We start from the raw sequence: 27,482 nt of genomic DNA, 5'->3' as shown, positions 1-27,482 counted from the left end.
GATATTAAGTTAGTGACCCTTTCTATAGCTCGCTTAAATCGCTTTATATAAATAAAGTTCTTCTTTATTTCCTTGTAAATAGCTTATCTTGTAGAGTTAAATTTCTAATCTTAAGGCCTTATTAACTTAATAATATAAAGATATTAAGTATATCACTAAGAAATATTATAAATCTTATATATTAAAGGTTAGCTATTAGCCTTTTAATCTTCGAGAGATATAAATAAGTTATATAAGTGAATAAAGTCTCTTTTAAAGTCTTTATCTAGACTATTAAGTTATTAAAAGAACTTAATTAACTTATAAAAGTTAGAGATAAACTTCTCATTAAGTAGCTTTATATTCTCTATTATAGTAAAGATTTTATTAAGTGATTTCACTACTTATAGAAATTTATAGATTAAAGAATATTCTATAATAATTAGTATATCTAGATAGCTTATATTATTATAAGTCTTAAGCTATTTATCTAGCTAATTATCAATATATTAATAAGTCTTTAAGGTCTTAATTACTTTCTTCTATCTAGTTAATATATCTAGTTCTCTAGATCTATTTATAAGAGTAAATCTTTATTAAAGCTATTAAAGTATTACATAGAAATATTACGTTTCGCTCTACCCGAGATATCACTACACATATCATTCCTTAATAAGTGAGAAGTATAGAAAACGAGATCGCTGAGAACGGAGTACTTAAGTGAGTACTAGAGCGAAGTGATTATAGTCCAAAACGTATAGATATAATCGTGAACGAAGTTGACTACATGGTAAAGCTATAGAACGACTGTGTATATATATCTATCACTGCTCAGTCCCGCTCAGTGATGCTCAGGCTAAGCATACTGAGCATGTCTAAGTATTCCCGAGTGATACTTAGCGGTGCTCAGCGTCCCCAGGGCTGAGCCGGCTAAGCGTATTACGTGATTCGTGCCGTGGTTCTTTACACATGATTTCCCGGTATAGCTTTCTCTCTTGTTCTGGTTATTGTTATAGCTTTATATACGGCCTACTCGCAGGTCGATTCGTAACACTTTCCCCTTTCTAGATTTATTCGTTGTCCTCAATGTATATAAGTAAGTGCCTCCCCCTTCTCGTGCCCTTCTCTTCTTTCTTTTCTATGGCTTACTATGCCTTAGTTTCGTGTTGCTAAGTTCGCGCGCCCCTTAACTCTTTGTCGTTAGAAACTGATCGATTGTATCGAGTCCTTTAGTCATGAATTATCCGGTATAGGTCGCTGTATACCTTGCTAAAACTCGAACTCCGTCTATTTTGTCCTCGATGGCTACAGTAAGTGTTTATTCTGCATAAAGAAGGGCGTGAAGTATTGCGACGGCACTTTTTCGGATGAAGAGTTTAACTCTCTAACTACTCAACGAAATCGCCTCGTCGAGGCGGCCCGCCAAAAGGGCGCAGAGTTGGCCCAACTAATTGTCGCCGTCAATAAGGCTCACTCTGAACACAAGTGTCTTTAGCGTGAGGCCGACCTGTTGTTGAAAAAGCAAAAGCAGATACTGGTACGGGAGGCCGAATCGCTAGATACTTTAGATCACGTAAATCCTCCCGAAAAAGCGTCAGCCACCGTTTTTATTGGTATAGATGACAAACAACTTGAGGAGATATTTAAGTTATCATCGAGGGCCCTTCTAAACTTCAAAGGCCCTATCTTGATTAACCGCCCTTTATAGTTGCGTTAGATATTTAGTGAGTTTCCTTCTTCGTTTCTTTCTTAAATACTTCTTAACTATATCCCCTAAAAGATATTTTAATGATTTTTATATATTTTCTTTATATCTATATTCTAATCATTTAACTAGGTATCATAGTTTTTTATTGGTTTTTTAATAGTCGAGGATCCTCTTTATATTGTATATTGGTTATTGGGTTTCCTCATATATTAGCACCGATTTTGGTTTGACGTTTAGTGATACTTTTTCAAGAAGCGATTTATGGAAAACTGAATAAATATTCATCTCTTTAAATAGTTTCAATTCAAAGTTCACTAGTCTAAGTTTCCTTTTAATCTTATAAGGTTTAATCTTGATGTGATCTAGTTTATTAGATAATTGTTATATTTTAATGTTTTTCCTGAGAAGATATACTGTCTTCCCTTCTTTAAAGTTTAATTCCTTAAATCTTTGTCTATTCGAGCTTTTAACTATTTTTTGTAATATTTTCTTAAGTTCTTTCTTTAAAAGTTCGTGTAGTGATTATAATTTCTTAACCAAGATTGCTGCCTTTTCTGTAATTGATTTAATGTCTCTAGTATCCTTATCTATCCTTAGGTGAAACCTGTGATTTATATAGAATAGTGATATTCCTATTACTGCTGCTTTATTATTAAATATAAACTGCGCTATAAGTAGTAACTATATCTAGTTATTTTGCTAAAAATTGATATAACACCGTAAATACTGTTTCAGCGTTTAATTTATTCTTTCTATCTATCTATCGCTCTATGGGTAAAAAGCTATTAATAGCTTTTAATGAACTTTTATAAGGTTTATTAATAATTACTAGAACTGCGATATAAATAGCTTATCCCGGTCCGAGTGTATTTCTTTCGATATTCTATGTCGACTGAAAATGTTTTTATATAGTGTATACACTAAGTCTTTAGCTGTTAATAACTCCTTATATAGAATGAATTCTGTATATTTAATTAGGATATTATTTATTATAAGTATACTGTTAAATTCCACACTCATGAGGGATTCTTTAAACTTTAGTAACTTTATGATAAAATCTAATATAATAGTGTGCCACGCCTTTTCTAGTATTATTAGTGTTTAAAGTAATCTATAGAGTTTATATCTCGCGTGCTTTACTTTATAGTATATATCGCAGTTCTTAATATATTCTACTACATTTTTCCTAACCTCTTTCTAGATAAAGTCCCTCGTGACTAATTTAAGTGTCTTCTCGATATCTAGATATCCTGCTGACTTATTATTATATCGTCCTTTAATGATTTCTTTCTTTTGCTCTTCTATTAGCTCAATATCGATAAGAGTTAGTATCTCTATCTCAGGTATTATATAGATTAAGGCGCTATCTTTTTCCTTAAGTACTGTCATGAGCTTTGATTTAATATTTTTCATGTAATCTGGCTATCTATTAAGTGTGTTTATTATAGTATTTTCTTTTCCTTAAACGTGATATATCTTGAAGTTATATAGTGTTAATATTTTAGCCTATTAAACCTGTCTATGATTAAGTTCTTTTATAGTTATTCAGTATAATAGATTTTTATAGTTAGTGTAGATCTAAACTTAATACTTAGCGCCTTTAAGATATACTCTTTATTCCTTAAGATATATCACGATAACAAGTAGTTCCTTGTTATGGATATTATAATTCAACTTTAACTTTATTATTCTCTTTAAGAAGTACGCGATTATTTAGGTCTTACTATTTAGCTCTTTTTGCGTGAGACAAACTCTAATCGCTCTATCTAATGTATTTATCTTTACCTAGCATTCTAGCTCAAGGTCAAATATCGTAAATACTAGCGTCGTTATGATAGCTTCTTTAAGGCGTTTAAATGCCTTTCTATATTCTAGTTCAAACTTAAACAAGATATCTTTCTTGATAAGGTTTATTAAAGACACTACAATCTTTGAAAATCTCTTAATGAATCTTTAGTAGTAGTTAAGTAGTCCAACAAAAGACTGTACTTCCATGATATTCTTAGATTCTGGTCAGTCCTTAATTGGCGCTATTTTATCAGGATTCACTTCGATACCTTAATCAGATATAATATAGCTTAGAAATCAAATCTATTTTTTATGGAACTTATACTTACTAAGTTTTAATGGTAGATTCTTTTTCTAAAGTTTCCTTAGAATCTTTTAAATATACTATATATATTTCTTATATATCTTTAAGAATATAAGTATATTATCTAAGTATATAACTATAAAGTCATCAAGATATTTTTGTAGCGTGTTATTAATTAATTCCTGAAAAGATACTAGGGCGTTAGTTAATCTAAACAGTATAATATAATATTTATATAATTTAAAGCTAGTTTTAAAAGCCATTATCTATTTATAATCTTTCTTTATCTATACTCAGTAATAGGCGTTCTATATATCGAGCGCGATAAAGTATTTTGTATTAAGGAGTCTATTCTGTAGCTCCTTAATTAAGGATAGTGAGTATTGATTCTTTCTGGTGATTATATTAAGTGGTTAGAAATCAATATATAGTCGAAGAGATTCATTCTTTTTTAGGGCGAACAGTATACTATATACTATAAATAACTTAAATGATTAAATAAAGTTTTTCTTTAAGTGAGTCTTTATATACTTCTTAAGGAAGCTTTCTTTCTTTAGAAATAAGGGTCAAAGCTAATCATTATACTTCGACACTTTCTCTTCTTTAAGTGTTATTTTATGATTTTATAGCTTATACTCTAGTAGCGCGACTATATCTTTTCTTTCTTTAAAGATATCTATAAAGTTCTTATATTTCTTAGATAGGCTTTTCTCTTGTATTTCATTTAAGGCTCTTCTTCTAGGTTATATTTATATCGCCCTTTATAGAGATATAATGAAAGTTAATCATTTCTTTCTCTTTGTTTTCTCGTGACTATAATTTAGGAAGAACAAGGTTTCTTCTTTCTAGTCTATTATTAACAAGTGTTCTTTTAGCTACTTTATCCCTAGAATAATATTATACTTAATCAGCATTATATTAAGCTCGACTTACTCTCTATACTCCTTAATCTCTAGATAGACGTCGCGAATCTTCTATTATATTTATTCGCTATTATACTTATCTAGTGTTCTGTTTATTATAAAGACCGAGTATAGATTCTTTTTTTGTTGCTTATTTAGTCTTATTACTGTTTTTAATGATATATAGTCTTGGCTTACTTCGCTATCGATTATTACTTAGATAGACTTATTAGCTAGTTTAGTGTTAAAGACTAATGACATTAAACATTGAGTCTATATTATGTTAATATAGTGTTTTTGAGGCTTTTTTCTGTTGCGCGAGACTTTCTATCTCATGATAAGTTCTTCGCCTAGTTTTTTGGTACGTTATTTATGGTTATATTTCTGCTTCTAAAAATATATAGAAGCATCTTAATCAGTGGTTTGATTATATTCTTCGTTATAAGATATATATATATCCTGAGTGTATAGATATATATCATGTTAGTACACCACTTTTTGGCTAACACAAGAACTTTATTCTTTTCACTTATTTCGAAGTTAAACTTCGGGTGGTAATGTAATACTTTATTTAGGCAGTTTGTTCACTTATATTTTATTGGCCTTTAAAATGAGGTTAAGAATTAAAGGTGTGTTTTAGTTGTCTTAATAACAATAAACTTAAACGAGTTATCCTCATCGGATTCTTTAGGGGTACCAATTACTATAAGATCTTCCGACTTATATAGTAGATAGTGTATTTCGCTTTTAATTATATTATATATATATTCTCTCTTGTACGGACATCGTTTATCATAATATAAATATAAGGTTATAAAAATCTAGTGAGTATTTAGGTTAATATAGAGACTATATCTTTAGACCCCTTTTACTATCTAAACTTAATAATATATTCTTATAACCATAACATCCCTTGTTCTTTCTTCTTTAATATAGTGTCTCGCCACGTCTTGATCGATCTCTTCTAGAGTTAGATTATCATGTTCTTTAAATAGAAAGAAGTAGAGTTCTTCGATATTAGTTTAATGTGTATAAAAAGCTAGACCTAAACACCTAAAGTATCGCTATATAGATACCAACCTTCTTTCCTTCTGCTTCTAAGTATAGTTTAGCTTAAGCTCGTTATTAATTATATATATCTTGAGTACTTCTTTCTCATAATAAATTCAGTTTAGTGTCTTAATAACCGCGTAATAGTACTTATAGAACAACACGGTATTACACTCAAGCTTAGAGTCGCTTAAGTTCAATTCTTCACCGAATATAAAATCGTAACGATTCTCCCCTAGTACATTATATATATAAGTGAATCCTTTATATATTTCTTTATATTTTGTCACGAATACTAGATCTTTCTTATTTCTTAGACTTCCTTTAAGATCGAATCTTTTATATTCCATGATGTAACCTCTTTTATATACTTAAGTGCATAATATATTCTTTCAATACTTCGTCATGAGTATTATTATATTACTATAATTAGTAATTATTCTATATTTTTCTTTATGTTATGTCTTTATTATTAATATAGTCATTCTCTAGATATTGAACTCCACCTAGATAAATATTTTGTCTTTTTCTTAGTCGCTAGATTCATTATTTTCTTTATCGAAATTGTTATCGAATAGAAAATAATAAATTATAGGCATTCCTTATATATTATATATATATAGACAGAACCTCTCGATATAATTAGGTTCTTAATAAATATATATAATGAGGATATACTCTATTGACTGTTTTCCTCAATATAAGCTTAAGAAGGTTTTATCCCCTCTTCTAATCTAATAATATATTTATATCATCACTAGTGTTTCCGCTCTACTTATAAGATTATAGATACTTGCGACTTCCCAGTTTATCTAGCTCGAGGTCCATTCCCGTAGCAGTTTAAACAGGAACTAATATCGTTCTTCTCTTGCTAGATAGATATAGAGTTCTTTAAAACTATATTGTTAGAAGCATCTTTTTAGTCTTAGTGGTATTTAGTCTTGCTCGATATTAGTGTGTGGGCTAAATACAGTCTCGTTAATATTATATTCTTAATGACAAGTCCTAATCCGTGCAAACCCGTATTCGACGCTAATTATTTTATATAATGATGATCTCGCTTCCACTATAGTCACTATTTTAGCCTCTTTCTAGTTAACTTTCTTTCTCTTAGATTTTTTGCTTCAATAATTCTTACGCTTCTTTTCGTGAAGAAACTATTCTATACCCTGCTTATTAGAGTAATGAATAGAGTAGTTATCGTCATGACAAACTATTCATAATAAGTTCGTGTATTTTAGTCGCTCTTTATCGATTTTTCGTGCCGTGACTATTTTATTTTATTAACCTTAGCCAGAATAGATTTCTGCAATGTTAATAACCTCTTCACCGTTAACTATTAACAGTGATATCGAAGTCGCTCCCTCCGTCTAGATTTCTTCGAAATTTCCTTTCTATACTCTCTCGGCGTGACTAGTCTGTTCTAAGTTATCTTTCTTGAGGCCATCTAGGTATATCTTCATTATTTATTATCTTTTAGGTTCTAGGCTTCTCAATCCTCGAATCTATTCTTTACTTTTAAGTCTTAGGCGCTCGAGTTCTTTCTCAATTAAAGTGTCGGCCTTTTCTTCTCCAATACCGGCTTTAATTATATACAGTTCTATAGGCTTTATATCGCACTCATTAGCTCTATATCCCGAATTTCTATAATTATAGTATAGATTTTCTTTCTTGCGTTATTCTCACTTCTTATTAAATAGCCCCTTACATTAAAACTTGCCTTTCGGTCATAAGGACCGACCTTATTTAACAATATTAAGATTCATTAAATCACTATAAGACTAATAATTAATGCGCTTACCTTTATAATACACGCTATCTATCTTTTCATAATATCCTTTCTTCTTCAATTCTAACTTATATAGTTAGTTATCAATTTCGATGACTTTATTAACTAACCCCTGATATATATCAAGCCTCTCTGATCCTAACTCCTTTTTGATGTTATTCTTTAAGCCAGTGTAGAAGGCAGCGACAAGTATATTGTCGTTTCAGTCCAGTTTAGCCTGAAGCCTCTTGAACAGAATATAGTACTACGCAGTTAACCCCTTCTACTTGAGTTGGTAGATTCGTTAGGCCGCGACCTATTTCTTCTCTAGAGTTCTAAATATTTACTTAAGTCATTCCATGAATATCGCGAAGTTAGAGAAAATGGCAATGATTTCTGGGTCCTTTTATTCTTCAAGGGACATTATATAGTTTATCATAATAAATTTAAATCAATAAAAGACTAATCCCCTTATATAAAGTCCCGCGAATAAGACCTTATCTTTATGAGTGATATACCTGATGCAGTTCAATTTAAAAGTCGCGATAAGTTAGGTGACAAATAGTCCCAACTTTTCACGAGATCTATAGAACATATTAACCTTAATATTGTCCTTGTTATGATTATTATAGTTACTATAGCTAGAGATAACAGTAAAGATAAGTCCTAGTGTGGGTGCGCCCGGCGCGGTGAATCAAACCGACCCAGTAGAGAATAATGAGCGGATAGAAGCTTTAAAGCTGAACATTATGTTGAATACTTCCAATTAAGTGGTAGTTAAAGTGTTATATTTCGCTCTATTTAGGGTGTTACTATATATATCGTTCCTTGATAAGTGGGAAGTATAGAAGGCGAGGTCGCTAAGAACGGAGTACTTAAGTAAGTACTAGAGCGAAGTGATTATAGTCCAAAATGTATAAGTATAATTATGAACAAAGTTGACTATATGGTAAAGCTATGAAATGACTATATATATATATTCGTCACTGCTCAGTCCCGCTTAGTGGTGCTCAGGCCAAGCACACTGAGCACGTCTGAGCATTCCCGAGTGGTGCTTAGCGGTGCTCAGCGTCCCTAGGGCTGAGCCGGCTAAGCGTATCACGTGATCCGTGCCGTGGTTCTTCACACGTGATTTCCCGGTATAGCTTCCTCTCTTGTCCTGGCTATCGTCACAGCTTTGTATATGGCCTGCTCGCAGGCCGATTCGTAACAAGAAAGAGTATTCTTCTTTTAGGTATACTATAAGATTAATCAAGATTATTTCTGTTATCTAAATACTTAGAGTGTTAATAACTTTAAATTTATCTTTATATCGCTTATATTACTACTTCTATTATCGCTCCATAAAGTGAAGATTTATTCATTATTATTCTAGAGTTTAACTATCTTAGTGTAAGTTCTATAAGTTTAGAATAGATAGATACTTTAAAGTAGAAGGGTTACTAATATTAGGGTCAATATATTTCTATATTTCTCGGTGTTTAGTATATAGTTTAATAGAAATAAACTAGTTATCCTAATCTAAGGACTTAAAAAGGGTGATTGTGATTGATTTTATTGGTTAAGGCTCGAGATTTAGCTTCAACATGTTAAGTATTGTGGTGGAGAAAGTATAGTAAAATATGCTTCTTACTATATAAATACTTGAGGCGTGAAATACGCGTAGAGACCTAATATATTTAGACATGTTTAGTTGAATAGCCTTGTGATGATGAGGCTTTACCAGAGTATTAACTGATAGGTGTCTCAAGCGAAATCAAGAATCAGGCTTATAACTATTATGTAACACTTAGTTCTAGGCGATATCAAGGGGCTAAATGAGATGTATTAACGAGTCTGATCTTCAGGACTAGGAGATCGCTGTTCTATCTATTTATATAGCAAAGGAGTGAAAATTCTCTCGTTCTGGTGAAGAGACTTTTCTCCCGAGTATCGGCGGCGATCGATGAGTTCCTCGTCGGGGGCCGGCGTCCTTGTGTCGGGGAGGTCCGGTTCCTCCAGCCTGAGGACTATGATATAGCGAAAAAGTGACTAAAGTGAGTGAATTCATGGTGTTGCAAGGTTTGCAAAAGGAGCGTTCTAGGCGGCGGAGTTCCGCGGAGGCGTTCGGCGCAAGTATGGAGGTTGTAATGACCCCGTCATAACTCAGCCTTGTTCAACAGCTCTAATAGTCGGTATCAAAATAGGTTTACGAGTACGTGAGAATAGATGATGACAATTCCATCACCAAAGTGCGGGAATTGCAACCTGGCCCGAGCGAGCTTTAATCCATGGCAGCTGAGGTACAGAAGTCAAGCTATTTCCTAGCTCACCCAAGAGACTGAAAGGCGCCAAAGCTAGATTCTTCAGATCCTGGAATACTTACCTCATCCCGTGTGTCTAAAGAAACTTGATAAGCACGAGTCACGCTGATCCAACTTGTGAGGGACTTGCCGCTTCGCCATTATGATAAAGCACGAACCAAAAATCTCAGTCGAGGTATAGCAAAAGCAGCGACATGAGCAACGTTTAGCTACCTAAGTAAGGACCTCGGCGCTAGACGAAGTAACGATGACGCAGGGGCTCAGGAGGGCTAATTGAAGTCTGCCTTCTTGTTGTAATTGAATAGCACTCATACTGCTGGAGACAATTGGTGGTAAAGATGAGTCGATGGGCGATGGTGGTCCTACGAACCACTAGCTCGTGCGAACCGCCAGCTCGTGAATTGCGTTATACAGGAATGATCCTTTTCATAGTATCTCCTTTTCAGTTCTTCACATAAAGCCGCAGTATAACTCCTGGTAGGAGACTGGTGCGGAAGTGGAATTCCGAGGTATGCCGTGAAGATTGGATAGATGATTAGTCGGTTGTCTCACCAGGTATATAGTGTTCGCGACTGACAAGAATGAAAAGCTATTATCGCATATCTTCGATTCATCATTGTTACATGATATCTACAACTTTGCTTGAGCGGAAGTGTCGAAGAGCGCTGCCACCTCATTAGCTGCCTTCCTGCCGCTCTCGATGGCCCCATCGATGAACCCTCTCCAACCATCGGCCCAGTCCCCACTGGCAAAGAAGACCTGACCGTGTGGTTCTTGCAGGACCTTCGTATACTTGGTCATGCAGCCGCTGCCCCAAGAGCTCCAAACGCCTTTGGCCAGCGGGTCATTTGCCCAGTCGTGGGTAAGATACGCCTCAACCTCGGCGTCAGGACGTAGGTTTCGCTTGAACTCGTCAATGATAGTGGTGCTGTCGCGTGGATCCGGGACAAATCCGTTGTAACCGAAGCCGATACAATAGGTGCCATCCGGGCCCGACGGCCCATGTCCGTTGTGGTCTGAAAACGAGAAGCAGAAGGATGAATCTCCGTACCCATTGGCGGCGGCAAACCAGCCTGGCTCGGTAGCCTTCAACTTGAAATGAATCTTGGCACCCTTGTTGATGTGGCCCTTGGAAATGGCTTCACGCTTCGGGCCACCCAGCGGAGGGGTGAAACTTATGTCGCCCAGACAGTTCAAGGGAACAGTGGAGATGACTGCCTTGCCGTTTAGGACGGTTTGTGTGTTCTGAGATTTCACAATGGTCGATCCACAAGGAGATTGCTGGATTATTTCGGAGATGACTGTGTCGAGCAGAATATCGCACCTTGTATCCTGAAGAATCTTCAGGGCGAAAGAGGTCATACCGCCGTTTCCCAACTTGTAGATTCCCGCAAGCTCGAAAACTCGATCCATACTATGTCCACCTAGGGCGTACCAACGCAGGGCTTCCACGAAGCCGATCTCAGTACCGGTGGCGCTTCCGAAAGAATTGCATAGGGTCTCAAAGTAGTCTTTGTGGACGGTCGGCAAGTCAAGCTGATCAAGGCGTTGGCGGATAGTGAGATGATCGTACTTTTTCCAAGGTGCAGGATCGCGGAAAGGGTCGTGAGGGTACGGCATAAGTTCTCTACTATTGAGACCATCCAACACGAAAAATCTGTCGGCGACAGCCTGAGCGATCTGGCCGAAATCCTGACCATCAACTTCTTCAACTTGGGCTTCTCGTCCTCCCGCTCCTCGATAATAGGTCTTCTCGGCCGCGAGAGTTCCGGCAGATGTCTTCAGATTCTTGTGGAGGTTGTACCTATACAGTTCCGCATACAGATGTGGTTGATTCCAATGGACCTAAATTTTGCGCCGGTCAGCTACTTGTCTTAGGGTGCGCATCAGAGACCGTTGTTGTCCATACCCATGTGCCGCCCATTTCAAACTCTTCGCGGTGTGCATTCGCGGTCCACGTCCGGCCTCCAACGCGGTCTCGTCCTTCCACAATCAAGACTGACAACCGATGTTGGCGAGAGAGTTCTCGTGCCGCTATCAGACCAGCGAACCCAGCACCAATGATGATCACATCGTAGTGAGATCGGATCGACTTGGTGCTTGACACGACCGCATTCGTGGTGAGACCCTGTGTGAGACCAGTCTTGGTCCAGAGGTAACCTTCGCGAGCCCTAGGCATCGTTGCGGTAAGCAGAGGTCGAGCGATGAATTGCAGTGCACGAGAATGCCGGTGACAGGGTTTTCAGGATACTGGAGATCCCCTGGACCATGCGTATTGTCGCTCCTTTCATTACTTCTAAACCCTGACTAGGTAGTTAAGCGGAACTTTTCCGACGCACAGTTTTGCCCGATTAGGAACTTTCTTCATCGCTTGCAGGTTAAATGTGAGTATATTATGAGAGATGCCGTTCACTTCAAACATTGGAGCCCACATTTCAGACAGAAAAACAGCCAACAGAAACGTCAACATGGGACTCGAAGTCATTCCCAAGACGGCCAAATTCAAGGCCCAAAACATCGAAGGCGCGCCTCCGCACGTCTATTTCAGTAAGGCCTCATCTCGATGTCCCCAGAAGACGGCCCTCTCCCGAGGGTTGTTCTTTTTGCGGAGATGGTCTATGTTGACTTCCACTCGGGACACAAACCCAGCTAAGCAAAGGTCTCGTGGACAGCCGATTTTCTGGGAACGCGCGATGAGAAGGTTCCGAACCCCATCGTGGGCGCGTGGTTCCGTATTGAAAAGGGGACACCTGCAACGCCACCAAAATACGAGTATGATGAAGTTGGGGTTGTCATCGAAGGTAAGACACTCTCTAGCATCTTGCCCAGAAGTCCTGGCGCGGAAATTGATCATGTCAGGCACCATCACCCTCAAAGATGAAGATGGAGGGGCGGAGACGACCGTCACCATCGGCGATAGCTTTGTGATCCATCGAGGAAGTACGATTGCGTTTTCTTCCAGTGACTACGGCATCGCTTTCAAGTGTGGCAGTAGATTGATGGCGAGACTGTGATGGGTGATGCGGAGCTGGTTGATGATATCCGAGACAGTTGAACCAATCGCACTTCTTCTCCCAGATCAGTTAGGCTCAATATTTCCTTTCAGGGCGTTCCCGACAGATGTTGAAATTGTCAGTCCCTGTACGAAAATGCATTATGCGAGTGATACTATATAGCTCGTCTTCGCCTTTGCCTCACAACGCCAAATCGTCACCAGTGAGAATTCACCGCCGCCATGAACGGAGCGAAGGCTAACAAGACCATGTCTGACTCCAGTTTAGGAGCGGCTTTACCTGCATCCTGGTATTCCTCTCGGGGAATTTACGAGTTGGAAAGTCGAGCCATCTTTTCCCGACAGTGGCTAACCGTCACACACGAGCTTCGACTTGCTGCTCCCGGCGCCTACGCAAAGTTTACGATTACTGGGTACCGTTTCTTTATCATCCGTGCCCGGAACGGTGATCTGAACGCTTTCTTGAAAATGTGTCAGCATCGGGCCTTTCCTGTGGTGCTCCAAGACGAGGGAACTGCAAGTATCCTTGCTTGCAAATATCATGATTAGGTTTGACCTGCCTTGTTCCTGAGAGTTTGTCTAATCGTCAAAGCTGGTCGTACGGCTTGAATGGAAAGCTCGCCAAAGTACCCAATTTTGACAAGGTCGGAGACTTTGACAAATCACAATATGGTGTGTTCCGTGTCCATGTCAAGGTCGACGTGAAAGGGTTTGCCTGGGTCAATCTGGATGGGGCACTGGTGCCCGCAATCAAGTGGGAAAATAGCTTACCGGTATCGACCTCCAACAGCGGTTAGCCATTTTCCCACTTGATTTCGGGCACCAGTGCCCCATCCAGATTGACCCAGGCAAACCCTTTCACGTCGACCTTGACATGGACACGGAACACACCATATTGTGATTTGTGCGACGACCACAGTCCGGACATGGACGGGGATTATAACTGGAAAACGCTGGTCGACAACTACAATGAGGTGAGTTTTCTGATGCTTCGAGCCACTTCACCCAGGCATTGGTTATTAGTGCTACCACTGTGGAGCTGCACACCCTGGAATTCCCAAAATCACGAATCTGGAGAGCTACAGCGTGGAATCGGAAGCTGGTTATATCGGACACGATGCCGAGAGAAGAAGGGAATCGATGCTGGTGGGAATGTGGCACCCACGTACCTTTTCCCAAACGCATCCATCACCATGACGTGAGTTGCTATTCTGAACATGTCTGCTGCGATGGAATCGGGCTAAGCATACGAAGAGAGACCATTATTTCTCCTTTGATGAGAGTCGTATCTATCTCGGAGACGCGAGTGTCCGTGGAATACTAAGTCTACCGCAACGCCAACAGTATCGATCAAGACTTTGGGGAGTTGGATCAATTCTTCAAGCAAAGTCGAAAGAGAAGACAAGTATCTCTGCGCGAATGCACAGAAGAATATCAACGCTGGGGACTATATCTCAGGACCCTTGCACCCTTTCAATGAGAAGGGAGTCATGTACGTCAAAATCACTGCTCAAGCGATTATTGTTCAAGCATCGCACGAAGGAAAAGGCTCTGGGTCGAGAAATCCCCCCCGGTCAAGAGGTCGACAAACAACTGCGATGGCACCGAAGCAGAACTGTTCTGCCGGGATGTTTGTAGCAATACTTCAAGGGACTCATCTTGGTAGTCAAGCTTTGAGATGGCTTGTGCAGTATAGCAGTCAGCGTGTGCAATGCATGAACAAAGATGCTTTGAGGAACTACCCCCTGGAATCTTTTATCATTCTCGAAATCTGACGCGCCCGAGATATCTTGAAGTCCTTGGAACGTGACGACGGCTTGTCGGTCTCCCAGGCTAACTAACTAGTTAGTTAGTGACAGTTCCTGGGGATTGGTTCGGGGTGTTTGAGGCCTTATCTAAATGCATGGCCCATCATGCCTAGCTTCGGTTGTTTTAGTTATCTAGGAACCCACTGATTGAACCTTACGACGCCCCCCAGGCCAGGGAGGCGTCTCCCTACCTCCCTCGGTACCTCCAAGCCCTACCGGACCTGTTGGACTGAAGAGTGACAGCCCCTCACGCCGGCTCAAGCTCTACCGCCCTCATAATCATAATTCCTTCGATAAGACATCCACTCAATGATTCAAGGTTGAGAGGATAGTACCATCCGCGGCCACCCTACAACCGGCATTCTTCGGGCATAATGCACTGTTCGATCATCTCGGTGTCGACTTCTGCTTCACTATGTCCGTTGTGGACAAGAATGCAAAATCTCGCTCTGGCTGCAGAACGTGCAAACAAAGAAGAGTATGGTTGTGGTATTCTGATTTCTTTATCAGACGCTAACTTAGTGACTATCCAGGTGAAGTGCGACGAGACGAAACCGTCCTGCCAGCAATGTGTCTTAAGAGATCTTGAATGCCCCGGCTATGAGAAACGATGGAAATGGTCTACCAAACATGAAAAGCCTCGCCGCCGGAATTCCTCCCAAGTTGTGAGCCGCCCCAGTAGGAAGAACTCGAGCAAAGCCACGACCCTATGCGATGCCGGCGAGGTGATTCCGTTTGACCCTGAGTTGCGCAACGTGGCCGAAATCTCCTCCGAGTCCGACAAGATGCTCGCTCCGTCATTGTCTTCAGTTCAACTCGCCGCCGGCACGTTGAGGTCTCCGCCTTCTGCGCGGAGGCAACAAGATGACCAGTCCTCACCCCCACACAAACTCGACCTGATTCCCGGGCAGTCATCAACTGATGTCGTGCAGCGCACGCAAGCAGTCAGCCATTACCAGTCTGTGTGGCAATCTCCTGACACTGTGCTCGGCGATCCCCAAGGCCAGGTGGAATATTTTACTCAGAAGATATGCAGAGCCCTAACGGCTTTCGACTCTAACTACAACCAGTTTCGGAGCGTCGGAGGTCTGCGAATAAAGGAGTCGCTACTATACTTCTCCTTGTGCCGCTATCTGACTGCGGCTTTCCTCAACTCCAGCGATTTCGAAGCCAGTAACGCCCTGGTGGTGCAGAATGCGCAGACCGAGATATTGTACCGACTACAGACTGAGGTGGCGCAGCTGGATATATCTCAGCCTGCCAAGTTGGCACAGGTGCTGATGGCCGTCATCATGTATGGCCTCGCTGCCAATTGGGACGGGTCAAATTCTCCGAGCAAATTGCACTATCACGCCGCAGTTCGAATGTATCGCCATATGTATCACCCCGATAACATCCCCGCTGCCAGGTCCGCCACGGCGACATCTGGTGGCTTCCAAGAATTCTTCGCGGGATGTCTCCTGTACTGGTGGATGGGACTCGCGTTTGTTTCAGACACGATCGAGTGTCCTCTTCACGAACCACCCAGCTGGGACTGTCTGCAACAATCGAATCTGAAGTTTATTCCTCATCCACTCGTCGGCGTATCGCCTTCATCGCAAAGGCTTCTCGGACAGGTGGGCTTGTTGGTACACGAGCAAAGACTCCGATGTCGTAGAAACGCCTTCGTCAGCATGGGCGCTCTGCAGAAGGAATTCCGTGCGTGGCAGGAAGCCCAGGAACTGGAAGAACAAGCTTTATCGCTGGAGCTCCCCGAAGCTGCAGACTTCGTGGACACCGGTGACCCACACACTCCGATTGAAGATCTCATCAACACCGCAGAAGTGTATCGCCTTTCAGCGCTCGTGCTCCTTTACCGCGCGTTTCCTGATCTATTAACCGCGAGGCTTACATCCAACCAAGGTGATGCCGGTGACGGCACCGTTGGCAACTATGTAGCGGAGCAGAAGAGGCTATCCTGGATCACGGCACTCGCCGTACATGCTCTGGAGACCCTATGTCGAAATGGGGCTCGCTCTGGAACAAGAAGCATCGAACAAATCCTTCTGATTATTATTGCTGGAGAACTGAGGAAGCCGCCAGCAACCATCTCGATCTCACAGAGCTGTGAAACCAGTTCAGACCCTATCTTCCAAACCCCTGACGCAGAGCCTCTCTCCGATTCAACCCATTTCCAGGACGAAGGTGCGTCTCTTCTCTGTGAGCCCCCACCTGACGCTGTTGTCGAACCACTCGATCAGGGAGCATTTTCCGGCGGTACACCGGAGGCAGCCTCTGTGGAGGAGGCTCGTTCCACCCTGCTCAGACGTCTTGAATCAATTTGTGAGCTTTTGCCCTATAGATCCACTGAGCTCGTGAAGGACCTCGTGCTCACGGTATGGGCTCGCACTGATCGAGAAGGACCTGAGGTCTTCTGGATGGATATCATGATTGAGAAAGGGTGGGACTTCTTGGTAGTATGACGTCCCTTGAGCCTGCTGTCCTTTCAAGGCGTCGCCGAGAAGTTTCACAAAAACTTTGGTCAATGCAATCGCCGCTCCACGGTAGTACTAACTGATCGGCTTGTTGGCCGAAGTACGGCTGAGCGGACGGGAAAACCCTGGTTGTAATCTATGCAACAAGTAATTACGAATCCGGTTGTCGTCACAATCTCTTCAGAAGCTCAGAGAAGGCAAGCAAGGACGTTTGGTGGGGGGGTTCTTTTGTGCTCTCATCCCGAGACGGAGGGTGTTGGTTTGCCCAAAAATAAATAGGGTGCAAGAAACACCGCCCAGAGTGGTCGAACTGGATGCTACAAGACAATAGCAAGTGGGGTGACTATTTAGGAACTCTGATTGTTGAATGGTTTTGCTCTTAAGTGTGGAGAAAATTTGTAGGTCCATATAATTCTTTGCAACATTTTCTTTCGCAATCGACCATAGGTTGTGTAATACAGGGCTTCCCGTCCGCTCAGCCGTACTTAAGCCACAAGCCGATCAGTTAGTACTACCGTGGGTGACCAGGTGGGAATCCTGATTGTTGATTGTTTTTGCTTGTTTTTGTCCCTGACTATCTATCTGTACGGAGGGCTTCGATTTGGCGCCGCAGTGAATAACCTGAGATTTTTATTCCAGGCAATGTTCCCAAGTTCTCTTCTTCTACCAGAGAAGAATGAACGGCATCTAAAATATTATCCCTTGGGCTGCCAAGTTCCAATCAAACTCAGAGAATTTCCATGGTTTCGACACATATCATGGCTATCGTCGATGATTGTGAAACCCCTCGTCTATAGCCCTGCCCGTGGTCTCTTTTGCTGCGAATTGCGTGTTGTAATCTTCAAAAGCTTCCTTCGCACCCCCTCGCATCCCTCAGTAGTGTGCTCAGGATCTGCTGAGATTGGCGCCTCCATCTCGCTCAGGTACAGCCGGAACTGTCATAACCTGAATGGCTACCAATGCGACCAAACATCAGCTCACCAACGAAGAAGCCGACGATGACGGCGAAGAACAGGCCAACATTGAGTATCATGACAATGATCATCCTGCAGCTATTAGCGCATGTACCAAAGAACCATGGGCCGTGAGAAATACAAGAGATAAGCAATGCCTTGAGTGACAAATCCAAGAGCGGCCCGAGGTAGATTCGTTGACAATCGCCATGATTGCAGAGCTCTCGTGGGAGACAAGCCGACATCGCCCTGCTTGACAATGATGTTGCACCCGGCATATTTTCTGATGAAGTGCTGGTCTAATTTGAGCTGAGCAAACACGAGTCCACGCCAGATGACGGCCAGTATGAAAGCAAACAACCAAGCGCCAACATACTGGGCTTCGGTCTGGGGAGTAAAGGCTGAAGAGAAGATGGACACGGGCATATTGTCATTGCTGAAGATCATCATGGTCGCCATCTTCATCATCATAGTGTTGGAACCTGCACTGCCAGCGGCAGAGTCGGTCCCCATGGGTATGGAGCTCGTCATTGTCGGCGTTCCAGACATGGTCATGGAACTCATCGAATTCATTGTCAGGACGCTTTTTCGGGACCTGGGGTGATATCTTCACAGTTCAGTATTATTGCCAAGTTGTTGGTACAGTATTTCTCGAACTTGAGAGAACTACCTGGCTGGGAACCTTCAGGATCCGAGCCAAGGCCTGGACATATATCCGCACGGAAGATCACCCTTTACAGATACAAAACACTTGCCAAAGTCAAGCAGCGCCGATGTACAGTAAGCTGATGCTTGGTGGAATGCCGCGACGATGAAAAGGGGCGACGGCGTGTTTGGTGAGTGAATTGGGTTCCCGTGTGGCACCTTGAGCAAGTTTTCTTGACAGCTGGTTGGGCCATGCGTGAGCAGGTTTTCTAGCATCACCTTTTCGAAAGCACGAGCATGTTTATGTCCCTCTAGCGTACAGTCCGTCGTCAAACAAGCGTCGCGAAGCTTTTGGTCAAGCTTTCACCTGCACTGATTTGCAAAGCTTAGCATTTCACACGCGGCCCCCAGCCAGACAACGTGGGATGGCCCCGGGTGCATGTGTTTCAGCCGTGCGATCAGCCGCTCGTCATGAAGCGTGGGCGGATTCTTATTTACACATTCAGGTCGCGAGATGCCAATGCGGTACTGAACAGTTCCTCTCTCAAACGATTTCTCTGCTGCCAACGCGCTGATTGAAGATCTGTGTGCTTCTCTGGCCCGTCCTTCTTTGATCTCTTGAGTGCCTTAAATCACTCGTCGCCAGCCATGGACATGTCCATAGGTGGAGGATCCTCCTCATTCACGCCATTGAATGATTCTGGAGTTGACTTCTCGAATGAAACTCAGGCTTTTGATTTCTTGGGCGACATATTGGATGATACATACTTGCAAGTCGTCAGCAATCAATATGCCCGCTACTTCTGGTATGGAGTGGTCACAGTCATCGGGCTGGCGACAATCTTTAACTGGTCGACATGGCTTCTTTTGTGTCACAGGTACGTCGGACAGTACCGTACCTCTGCTTTATATTCATCTGACCGGTTTGTAGACTCAAAGCTGCCCAACATGGCAACCATGTAACCACGAGACCAAACAACATATTCAGCCAGAGCATTGCTGCTCTAACTGCTGTGGCTAGAGAGTCCTCGTACCCTCAACTGGCCGCGCCTTGTCCGCATCTCTTCACGTCTCTCCCTACCCTCGGATCGACCCTGCTCATCGCCTCCTATCTTGCATTTATCCTGGCTCTCGAATTTGTCAACGGAGACTATCCGGGCGCCCAGCACTATCAGGCATTGAGTATCCGCGCCTCATGGTTGGCAGTATCTCAAGTTCCTCTCCTGGTGCTACTTGCCGGCAAGTACAACTGGATTGGCCTCTTGACAGGGGTCAATTACCGACGCCTCAATATCTACCATCGATGGATCGCTCGCGGTCTCCTCCTTCTGTCGACGCTGCATTTCGGTCTCGAGAGCGGTGGATGGGCCAAGTACGGGTTGATGGCGCTTGAATGGAAGACAGATACATGTCCTCCCACGGGCATGGGAGCTTACGCTATCTTGCTATGGATGAACATCACTACTCTCGCTCCTTTCCGCAACTTGTCCTATGAGTTTTTTGTTCTCCAGCATCTTCTCACCTTTTTCGGTTTCATCATTGCAATCATGTTGCATTTGCCCACAACGGCATTGTACACGAGAGTGTACATTTGGATTCCGATCGGCTTCTATCTCTTCGACCGCACGGTCAGAACATTGCGGTCTGCATGGAACAATGCTGCGACGCACAAGGCAACCCTGATCGCTCTCGACGGCACGGCTACCAAGGTTCGTGTTCCAAGCCGGCGCGTCAAGCGATGGAACTCCGGCGCCCATGTTCTTCTAGCAATCCCCAAGTTGGGAGTTTTGCAATCCCACCCGGCCACCATCATGTCGACTCCATCATCGCACGGAGGAGATCTCATCTTTCTCCTTCGGGCCCACCGAGGATTCACTCGTCAGTTAGCCAGTGCCGCGGGTTCTTCTAGCACGCTCCTACAAGAACCCGAAGCGCCGCAACGAACATACTTTGCACTGATTGATGGGCCTTACAATTCTTCTTGCAGCGACTTCGCCGCTTACGACATGCTCACCCTTGTAGCAGCCGGTACGGGTGTGTCGTTCACGACGTCGGTTCTCTTGGACCTGGCGCATCGAGCCTCGAAGAATCCGAAACTTCCCTTGCGAGTAATCAATTTCATATGGGTCGTCAAGAGGGTGAGCCATGCTTCTTGGATCTCCGACGAGCTCCAAATGGCTCTTGAGCTCCTCAAAACTGCGGGGATTGATCTTCATATCCGCTTCTTTGTGACGTGCGATCCGACTTGCATGGACACAAGGGAAAGCGGTTCCCAAGAGACCTGCAAGTGCAGCGGCGGCGACACCGGCATGGGTGAGAAGAGCACTGATTGCTGTTGTAATTCCTCTCCCATCATCACGCCAGTGTCACCGTCAGACTCGAATCCCCACCGGTACGAGTGGGCGACCTTTACCAGCGGCAGGCCGAACTGGTACGTCGTGTTGACCGAAGTTGTCGAGTGCGCAAAAGGCGAGAGTGCCATTGGAGCTTGCGGGCCTCCGACATTTTGTGCATCGGTCAGAAATACCGTGGTGCGAATCAGCGATCACAGAGCAGTCAACAAGGGCTCCGGTGCCCAAGGCATTTACTTGCATGTAGAAAGCTCATACTAGGTAGTATACTGTCAAGTTGCCATTAGCCCAAGTTTACCAAGCTCTCTGAGCTGCACGCTTTCTCTGTCGGGTGTATCGCGCTTCACTCGCCACTACTTTTTACAAATCGTCGGAACGTTGTCAACTTTCTCATCTCCTCCGGGTGGCTGTAATGTTCTCAACTTGACTTGAAGGCGTTGTACGTTCTCCAGTTCATCAGACTTGCCATTGAGGGCAAGGAGTACTTCATTGATTGCAGGTCGATGACCAAGTATCTCTCGAAATACGCATAGAGTAGCCTGGACTAGTGTCCCCTCTTGTCGTACTATGGTTTCCGCGGGGTTTTGGTCACGGCCTGTATCATGGAATCCCGTTGACGGTGCTGAAATGGCTGCAACCGATCGAAAAGATAAAACTGATTTCCACAGATCTCTCGCACTAAAAAGAATCGAGCCGGTATTGAAATAGCTATCAACCATTTCCATGCTGAAAAATTCCGTCAAATAAAGAGCTCGACGAGTAACAATATACTGTATACTCCGACCATCCACCAGAAAGAGACGAGAAATACCTACCAGGACCGGCGGGTGAGTTATACACTGCACGGGCAACCACCCACGATTCATCTCCTACGCGAGGTGCTCCGCCAGTGAAGTATATTGCTCTCATCATATCATACGCCATTTCCTGGGCTTTGAAGCCTGTTTTAGACAACTCAGCTTTATATATTGCCACTCTTCTGTCAAGGCTGTTAAGTGGTAGATATCTATCTTGAGAAGCTTCGACGATTGCTTCTCCCAGCTTCTGGGCGTCTCAAAGAGCTAGGTTGACTCTTTCTCCTCCAAAGAGTGTGATAGATATGCTGTATCCTCAATGAGTGTGACACGTAACTTGTGATTTAATCTGAAGTCAAGAGACAATATACAAAGTATAGATGGTTAGATTAAACTAATTGTATTCATAATTTAGGCCTATAATTTTAGGTCTTGGTCATTATAACCATCAAGAATATTACTAGCTAGTAGAGAGCACTATTCTTAATAAGTTTTGGATTTGGAAAATGTTAGAGAGAAAAAAAGGGGGGAAGGGGCGGTGGTTTGGAGGGTTTTGCGCTCAAAATGAAGGGAGAGAGACCGGGGGGTTGCGAAAAAAAGAGGCGACAGAAACACACCGCCCGAAGTGGACGAAGTGGAAGACTATCAAACCGTGAGAGGTTCAAAAGGTTCCTTGTTCTCTATCAAAGGGTCCTAGGGGAGCCCTGGGCTATATAGCCATCCTAGGGGGGCAAGGGAGGCAAGGAATGAACTCAGGAGACTGGTGAAGCCTATTCCTTACCCCGGATTCCGACAAAGACAGCCAACAAGCCGATCAGTTAGTATTACCGTGGGTGTCCAGGTGGGAATCCTGATTGTTGATTGTTTTTGCCCTTTCTTTTTTTGTTTTTGGTCCATGTGTCTGTTGACTTTCTGTGCAACTTATCTGTTCGGCAATGCCATGAGCATTTAGCCTTCGAGCTATCGATGATTATGATTGTAAAGACGGGCGCTGTTGTCTTGTAGCATACCCCCTTCGACTACCCTGGGCGGCGTGTTTTGCACGCTATTTTCTGGCCGCCCCCTTTCTCTGCCTGCTAGGCGAACAATAAAACCACACCCTTCTCCCCCCTATTCCGGAAGAGATTGGGACGACAGATAGATTCGTAATAACACGTATTGTATAAACTACAAGCGATTGGTCTATATCATTCGATAGAGAACGCAATGACAAACATCTCTGTCTATAGAACGTTAAGTTTTGCTAGGATATACGCCAACAGCGTCGATTTATATGGGCGGCTGCATGGTTGAGTAAAGTGGCGGAAATGCAGCCTGCGTGGGACTTTAGCAGGGATTATTGTAAGATTGGAAGTCGGTGGCAGCATCGGCTATAACTTCAGCGATTCTCGGCCCTTTAACACCGCACTATGAATTTGTGATGTCTACGGGTCATCAAGTAGCCAAAGCTTTGGCCCACCACGCACAGCGCGGGTTCTTCTCCGGATCAGGCTGCGTGAGAAACCCCGACGCGGTCAAGCGATTCGCGCTGGAATTCGCACCCTCGATCGGGAACGGCGGCAATCCCTGTGCATTGGGATTGCCCGTCTGGATGAAGTTGACAAAGTAGCTCTGGACCTGCCGAGCCAGCGGAGCGAAGAAGGACTGGGATGCGTTGGTGCCGGCGCGGCCGTCCCACGACACGTACGCCTGGTCGGAGCCGTGCAGCGACGGCCCGACGTCGAAGCGGTACGTGTACGTGCGGGTGAGGTAGGCCTGCCTCAGGAAGTCGGCGTTGCAGCTGACGGCCATCTCGCGAATGATCAGGGCGATGCGCTGCGGCAGGTTGAGATAGGGCTGCGAGCCGTCGTAGACCGGCGGGTACAGGACGGTCTGGATGTGGGTGGCGACGGCGTCGACTATGGTCGGGTACACGGTGCGCAGCCAGGGCGTCACGTCTTCTTCCTTCTGCAGAGACGGCGGTACGAAGAGAAGCCCCTCATTCTGCGTGTAGCTGTAGAACACGCTGATATTCTTGGCAAAATGACCCGAAAGCAGCGCCAGGCTCGGCAATTGGCGCATGAACACGCCGTCCGGCACCGGGTTGTAGAGGAAGAGCCCGTACGCGGACGCCAGCTCTTGCCGGGCGTTGGCCATGATGATATCGCGCGACGGGGCGTGGCGTGCGGCTTCGATGGTCGTGACGTTCAACAACGAGAGAAAGCTCTGCGTCACGTTCTCCACCACCTGGTTGGAATATGACTGGATGATCCCCGCCGAGTTGGCAATCGCGCGCTGGAAAGGTGGTTTCTTTTCGCCGCCGAAGGCTAGGAGGTGGTTGACGACTGAGCAACCTGAACAAGAGCCGTGAGTTGCAGGAAAGAAGGGGAGGTAAGGAGTGCAAGAGAATTTTCCCGTTCCTCATTTCGAGGCTTGTGAAAGTCAAAAAAGGGAAGACACTTACCTCCGGCCGATTCACCCTGAATGGTGACTCTGTTTGGGTCGCCGCCGAAAAGATGGATATGATCTTGAACCCACTGCATTGCCAGTCGTTGGTCGAAGAAGCCGGCGTTAGGTGTACCTCCTGCTGCCTCCAGAGTCGGCCCGCCCAGCCAGCCAAACGCACCCACACGGTAATTCATGGCGACGTAGATGAGACCCTCACCGTCATCTTTGGTGGCAGCCTCCAGCATACCTCGGGGGTCGAAATCGTACTTGGAGCCGGTGACATAGCCGCCACCGAATATCCTGCATGCGAGAATACGCCTTGTCAATGTCGATGTTACCCGGGTTTTTGGTGGAATGTACGAGACAGGTGGACTTGGGGACGAACCAGATCAAAACAGGGGCACCGTTGGCGCTCTTGTTGGCAGCTCTCTCGAACACCGACCTCGGCACCATAACGTCCAAGAACAAGCAGTCTTCCCTCTCGCGCGGATCTCGAGGAGGCAATTCACCCAGCCGAGGCGAGCCGACAGGCAACTCATCGAACGGCGTCTGTGCAATGACCTCCTCAGCTTGCGTGATGTTGAAGGAAGACGATCGGTTGGCCAGGACAGCAGCGGCGTATTGATATGCCATGGGGACCCATGAAGCCTGGGCCTGTGGGCAGATTGCACCCACGCTGCCATTTTGCACCGCTTCGTTCCGACCCTGTGGCGCCACGGGCGCGGCGAAGCGCAGGTCTCCAACCGGCGCCTGAGCGTATCGGATGTTGCTGAAGTTGTAATATTGATATTCAGACTGTGTATTGTTTTGTCAGCCAACGGTGCTTTCGGCGTCATTGTACAGAACAAGAAGGGGAAATGAGGGATAGGACGCTGACATTGTAAGAAATGGCTTGGTGGATTTGATACCCAAGGTCTACTTTTGGAAGTGACTGGCTCTGGCTTAAACCCAACGAGAGGAAGACGAGAAGCAAAGTCGCTGACATGTGCGTGTTTGATTTCGCCATCGCGTGGTTCGGCCACATCGACACAACAAGACAATGTGAATCGGAGGACTGTTCAACGAGACCAAACGCGCCGACTCTTTCTCTTTGTACCCTCTCCCTTTAGTGGCATCTCATCGTCGGCTCTCGGACTTTCCTCCTTCTCTGAGATTTCCACGTCCCCAGATTATGCATTTTGGTCTAGCTAGTCTCGCTGCATTTCCGCGCTGGTATCTTGACTGAGGCACTTAGCGTAAAGGACGACCAAGGCAGCAGCATTTTGATCGAGACTCTCTCCAATTGAAGCTTCGGCGAGAAAAAAGCGAGAATTTACGGTTGCGGGGTGTGCACGATCGAGATCCCGGGAAATTCGAATTGTGTGGGTTAAAGAATCGCCCTTCGGACCAATCTTGCTGATGTTGTCATCAAGAGACAGCTTGAAAAGGTAGACCCTGGTTTACGGAGTGGAGGCAGTAGCGGTGGTGCTTCAAGCATCGTCGTCCATGGAGCGGGGATGATGCGGATGTGGACTGCGGATATGGACTGTGGATATGGACTGCGGATATGGAAGGCTGACATGAGTTGTTTGCAGATGTAGCAAGATGTTGATAGACCAGTCTAGGGATCTCCTGCATGTGGCTGACCGGGTATTTGGCATATCTCCGATTACTTCTGTTCGCTAGTTGCACCTAACGACCTCAATCCACGCCGTTAGGGTCAGATCTCGTGCCCCAGGAAGTTTATGGGCATCATAGGTAGTGGTAGAGATATAGGCATCGGTCAACGGCGTTGGTCATGTCAAGTCAGAAAGCTCACTGTCTTTCCCTGTTCCCTCATTGAATTCTCCGCTGCTGACTGACTGTGCAAAATGGCACCGCCAGACGGTGACTTCGAGCAACAGCCACAGCGGTTGTATATCGAGCCAGATCCAAACAACTTCACCTCATATCAGCGAGAGATTTATGCGTCTCTCCGTCGTCCCATCTTTTCCACCTCTCCGTCCGAATGGGAGGCACTGGCACGGTCGAAAGTCCCGGCTCCAAATTTTGGCTATGTTTACGGCTCTGCAAGCAGTGGCCGAACTCACCAAGCCAATTTGGGTGCTTTTGATCGATATCGCCTCCGACCATCGATGCTCGTCAACGCTACCCAACGCGATCTGAGTGTCGAGTTATTTGGCATCAAGTACAAAAGCCCCTTGATGGTCGCGCCGGTGGGCGTGCAGAACATAATGCATCGTGACGGCGAAGAAGCCACGGCTCGGGCTTGTAAAAAGCTCCAGGTCCCCATGATTGTCTCTTCTGCCGCCAGTACGACGATCGAGCAGATCGCCGAAGTGGGCGGTGATCGTTGGTTTCAACTCTACTGGCCACGACCACAACACGATGATATCACGGCCAGCATCCTCGGATGGGCAAAATCGAACGGATATAAGGTTCTCGTCGTGACGCTCGATACTTTCACTCTAGGGTGGCGACCGACTGACCTAGACACGTCATATTTACCCTTCATCTGGGGACAAGGGTGTCAAATCGGTCACAGTGATCCGGTATTCTGCCAAAAGTTTGCCGAGATGGCTCAAAAGGACTCGAGGAGTCATGCCCAAAAGTTAGAAGAGTTGCAGACGATGTTACAACGTTCCGGGTCAGCCTCTGGCGCGGCTCAAGGCCTCCAAGATGTCGATATCCTTCAAAAGTCGAGGGCTTGGCTAGACATCATGAACTCGGGGACATATCGAGAATGGGAAGACTTGAGAATTCTCAGAAAGCTTTGGGGAAGTGAGCCTATTGTCCTCAAGGGCATTCAAACTGTAGCGGACGCGCGGAAAGCGAGTGAGTACGGTATGAATGGTATCATCGTTTCGAACCACGGCGGTCGACAGTGTGATGGGGCAATCGCATCCCTTGACGCGTTGGCTGAAATCGCAGCCGACGAACAAGTCCAGAAGTCTTTAACCATTCTCTTCGATAGTGGGATCCGTACGGGAAGTGACGTTCTGAAAGCACTTGCTTTAGGCGCAAAGGCAGTATGTATCGGTCGCCCATACATGTACGGACTTGCCATTGCAGGCGAGGAAGGCGTCGAGCATGTCCTCAAATGTTTACTCGCTGACACGGACAATACGCTCGGAAACATGGGTAAGAAGAGCACCAGAGAGCTTAGTAGACATGATTTGCAGATCAAATCGTAAGAATCCAAGCTTTAGTCAGAAGTGAGAGTAATCCTTGTTTGT

General features: G+C 44.5%; 8 protein-coding genes and 1 non-coding gene across 9 annotated transcripts; 6 read left to right on the top strand and 3 right to left on the bottom strand.

Moving 5' to 3' along the window:
• Nucleotides 1–10,432: 10,432 nt before the first annotated feature.
• Nucleotides 10,433–11,981, bottom strand: PV08_08984 (uncharacterized protein; the record flags this gene model as incomplete). Its single annotated transcript, XM_016383305.1, has 2 exons — nucleotides 10,433–11,647; nucleotides 11,712–11,981. 2 exons carry the CDS (start codon nucleotides 11,979–11,981, stop codon nucleotides 10,433–10,435), a joined length of 1,485 nt encoding a protein of 494 aa, XP_016234008.1.
• Nucleotides 11,982–12,270: 289 nt separating this feature from the next.
• Nucleotides 12,271–12,816, top strand: PV08_08983 (uncharacterized protein; the record flags this gene model as incomplete). The annotated part of the gene is made up of 3 exons (XM_016383304.1): nucleotides 12,271–12,349; nucleotides 12,475–12,603; nucleotides 12,662–12,816. The coding sequence occupies 3 exons, from the start codon at nucleotides 12,271–12,273 to the stop codon at nucleotides 12,814–12,816; spliced, it is 363 nt and encodes a 120-aa protein (XP_016234007.1).
• A 221-nt stretch (nucleotides 12,817–13,037) lies between these two features.
• PV08_08982 (uncharacterized protein) lies at nucleotides 13,038–13,612 on the top strand (the record flags this gene model as incomplete). Its single annotated transcript, XM_016383303.1, has 2 exons — nucleotides 13,038–13,335; nucleotides 13,365–13,612. 2 exons carry the CDS (start codon nucleotides 13,038–13,040, stop codon nucleotides 13,610–13,612), a joined length of 546 nt encoding a protein of 181 aa, XP_016234006.1.
• A 1,426-nt stretch (nucleotides 13,613–15,038) lies between these two features.
• PV08_08981 (uncharacterized protein) lies at nucleotides 15,039–17,085 on the top strand (the record flags this gene model as incomplete). Its single annotated transcript, XM_016383302.1, has 2 exons — nucleotides 15,039–15,101; nucleotides 15,157–17,085. 2 exons carry the CDS (start codon nucleotides 15,039–15,041, stop codon nucleotides 17,083–17,085), a joined length of 1,992 nt encoding a protein of 663 aa, XP_016234005.1.
• A 449-nt stretch (nucleotides 17,086–17,534) lies between these two features.
• Nucleotides 17,535–17,651, top strand: PV08_08980. Its single transcript, XR_001622132.1, has one exon. It is a non-coding gene; the product is annotated as a 5S ribosomal RNA (ribosomal RNA).
• Nucleotides 17,652–18,016: 365 nt separating this feature from the next.
• On the bottom strand, nucleotides 18,017–18,599 carry PV08_08979 (uncharacterized protein; the record flags this gene model as incomplete). The annotated part of the gene is made up of 2 exons (XM_016383301.1): nucleotides 18,017–18,143; nucleotides 18,193–18,599. The coding sequence occupies 2 exons, from the start codon at nucleotides 18,597–18,599 to the stop codon at nucleotides 18,017–18,019; spliced, it is 534 nt and encodes a 177-aa protein (XP_016234004.1).
• A 744-nt stretch (nucleotides 18,600–19,343) lies between these two features.
• Nucleotides 19,344–21,307, top strand: PV08_08978 (uncharacterized protein; the record flags this gene model as incomplete). Its single annotated transcript, XM_016383300.1, has 2 exons — nucleotides 19,344–19,573; nucleotides 19,627–21,307. The coding sequence occupies 2 exons, from the start codon at nucleotides 19,344–19,346 to the stop codon at nucleotides 21,305–21,307; spliced, it is 1,911 nt and encodes a 636-aa protein (XP_016234003.1).
• Nucleotides 21,308–23,274: 1,967 nt separating this feature from the next.
• On the bottom strand, nucleotides 23,275–25,273 carry PV08_08977 (uncharacterized protein; the record flags this gene model as incomplete). The annotated part of the gene is made up of 4 exons (XM_016383299.1): nucleotides 23,275–24,173; nucleotides 24,278–24,567; nucleotides 24,653–25,062; nucleotides 25,145–25,273. The coding sequence occupies 4 exons, from the start codon at nucleotides 25,271–25,273 to the stop codon at nucleotides 23,275–23,277; spliced, it is 1,728 nt and encodes a 575-aa protein (XP_016234002.1).
• Nucleotides 25,274–26,117: 844 nt separating this feature from the next.
• Nucleotides 26,118–27,440, top strand: PV08_08976 (uncharacterized protein; the record flags this gene model as incomplete). Its single annotated transcript, XM_016383298.1, has 1 exon — nucleotides 26,118–27,440. The coding sequence occupies one exon, from the start codon at nucleotides 26,118–26,120 to the stop codon at nucleotides 27,438–27,440; it is 1,323 nt and encodes a 440-aa protein (XP_016234001.1).
• Nucleotides 27,441–27,482: the final 42 nt, after the last annotated feature.

The sequence above is a fragment of the Exophiala spinifera genome (genome assembly GCF_000836115.1).
Source record: "Exophiala spinifera strain CBS 89968 unplaced genomic scaffold supercont1.6, whole genome shotgun sequence".
In the NCBI taxonomy this organism is placed as follows: domain Eukaryota; kingdom Fungi; phylum Ascomycota; class Eurotiomycetes; order Chaetothyriales; family Herpotrichiellaceae; genus Exophiala; species Exophiala spinifera.
This window is presented reverse-complemented; position numbering and strand designations above follow the sequence as displayed.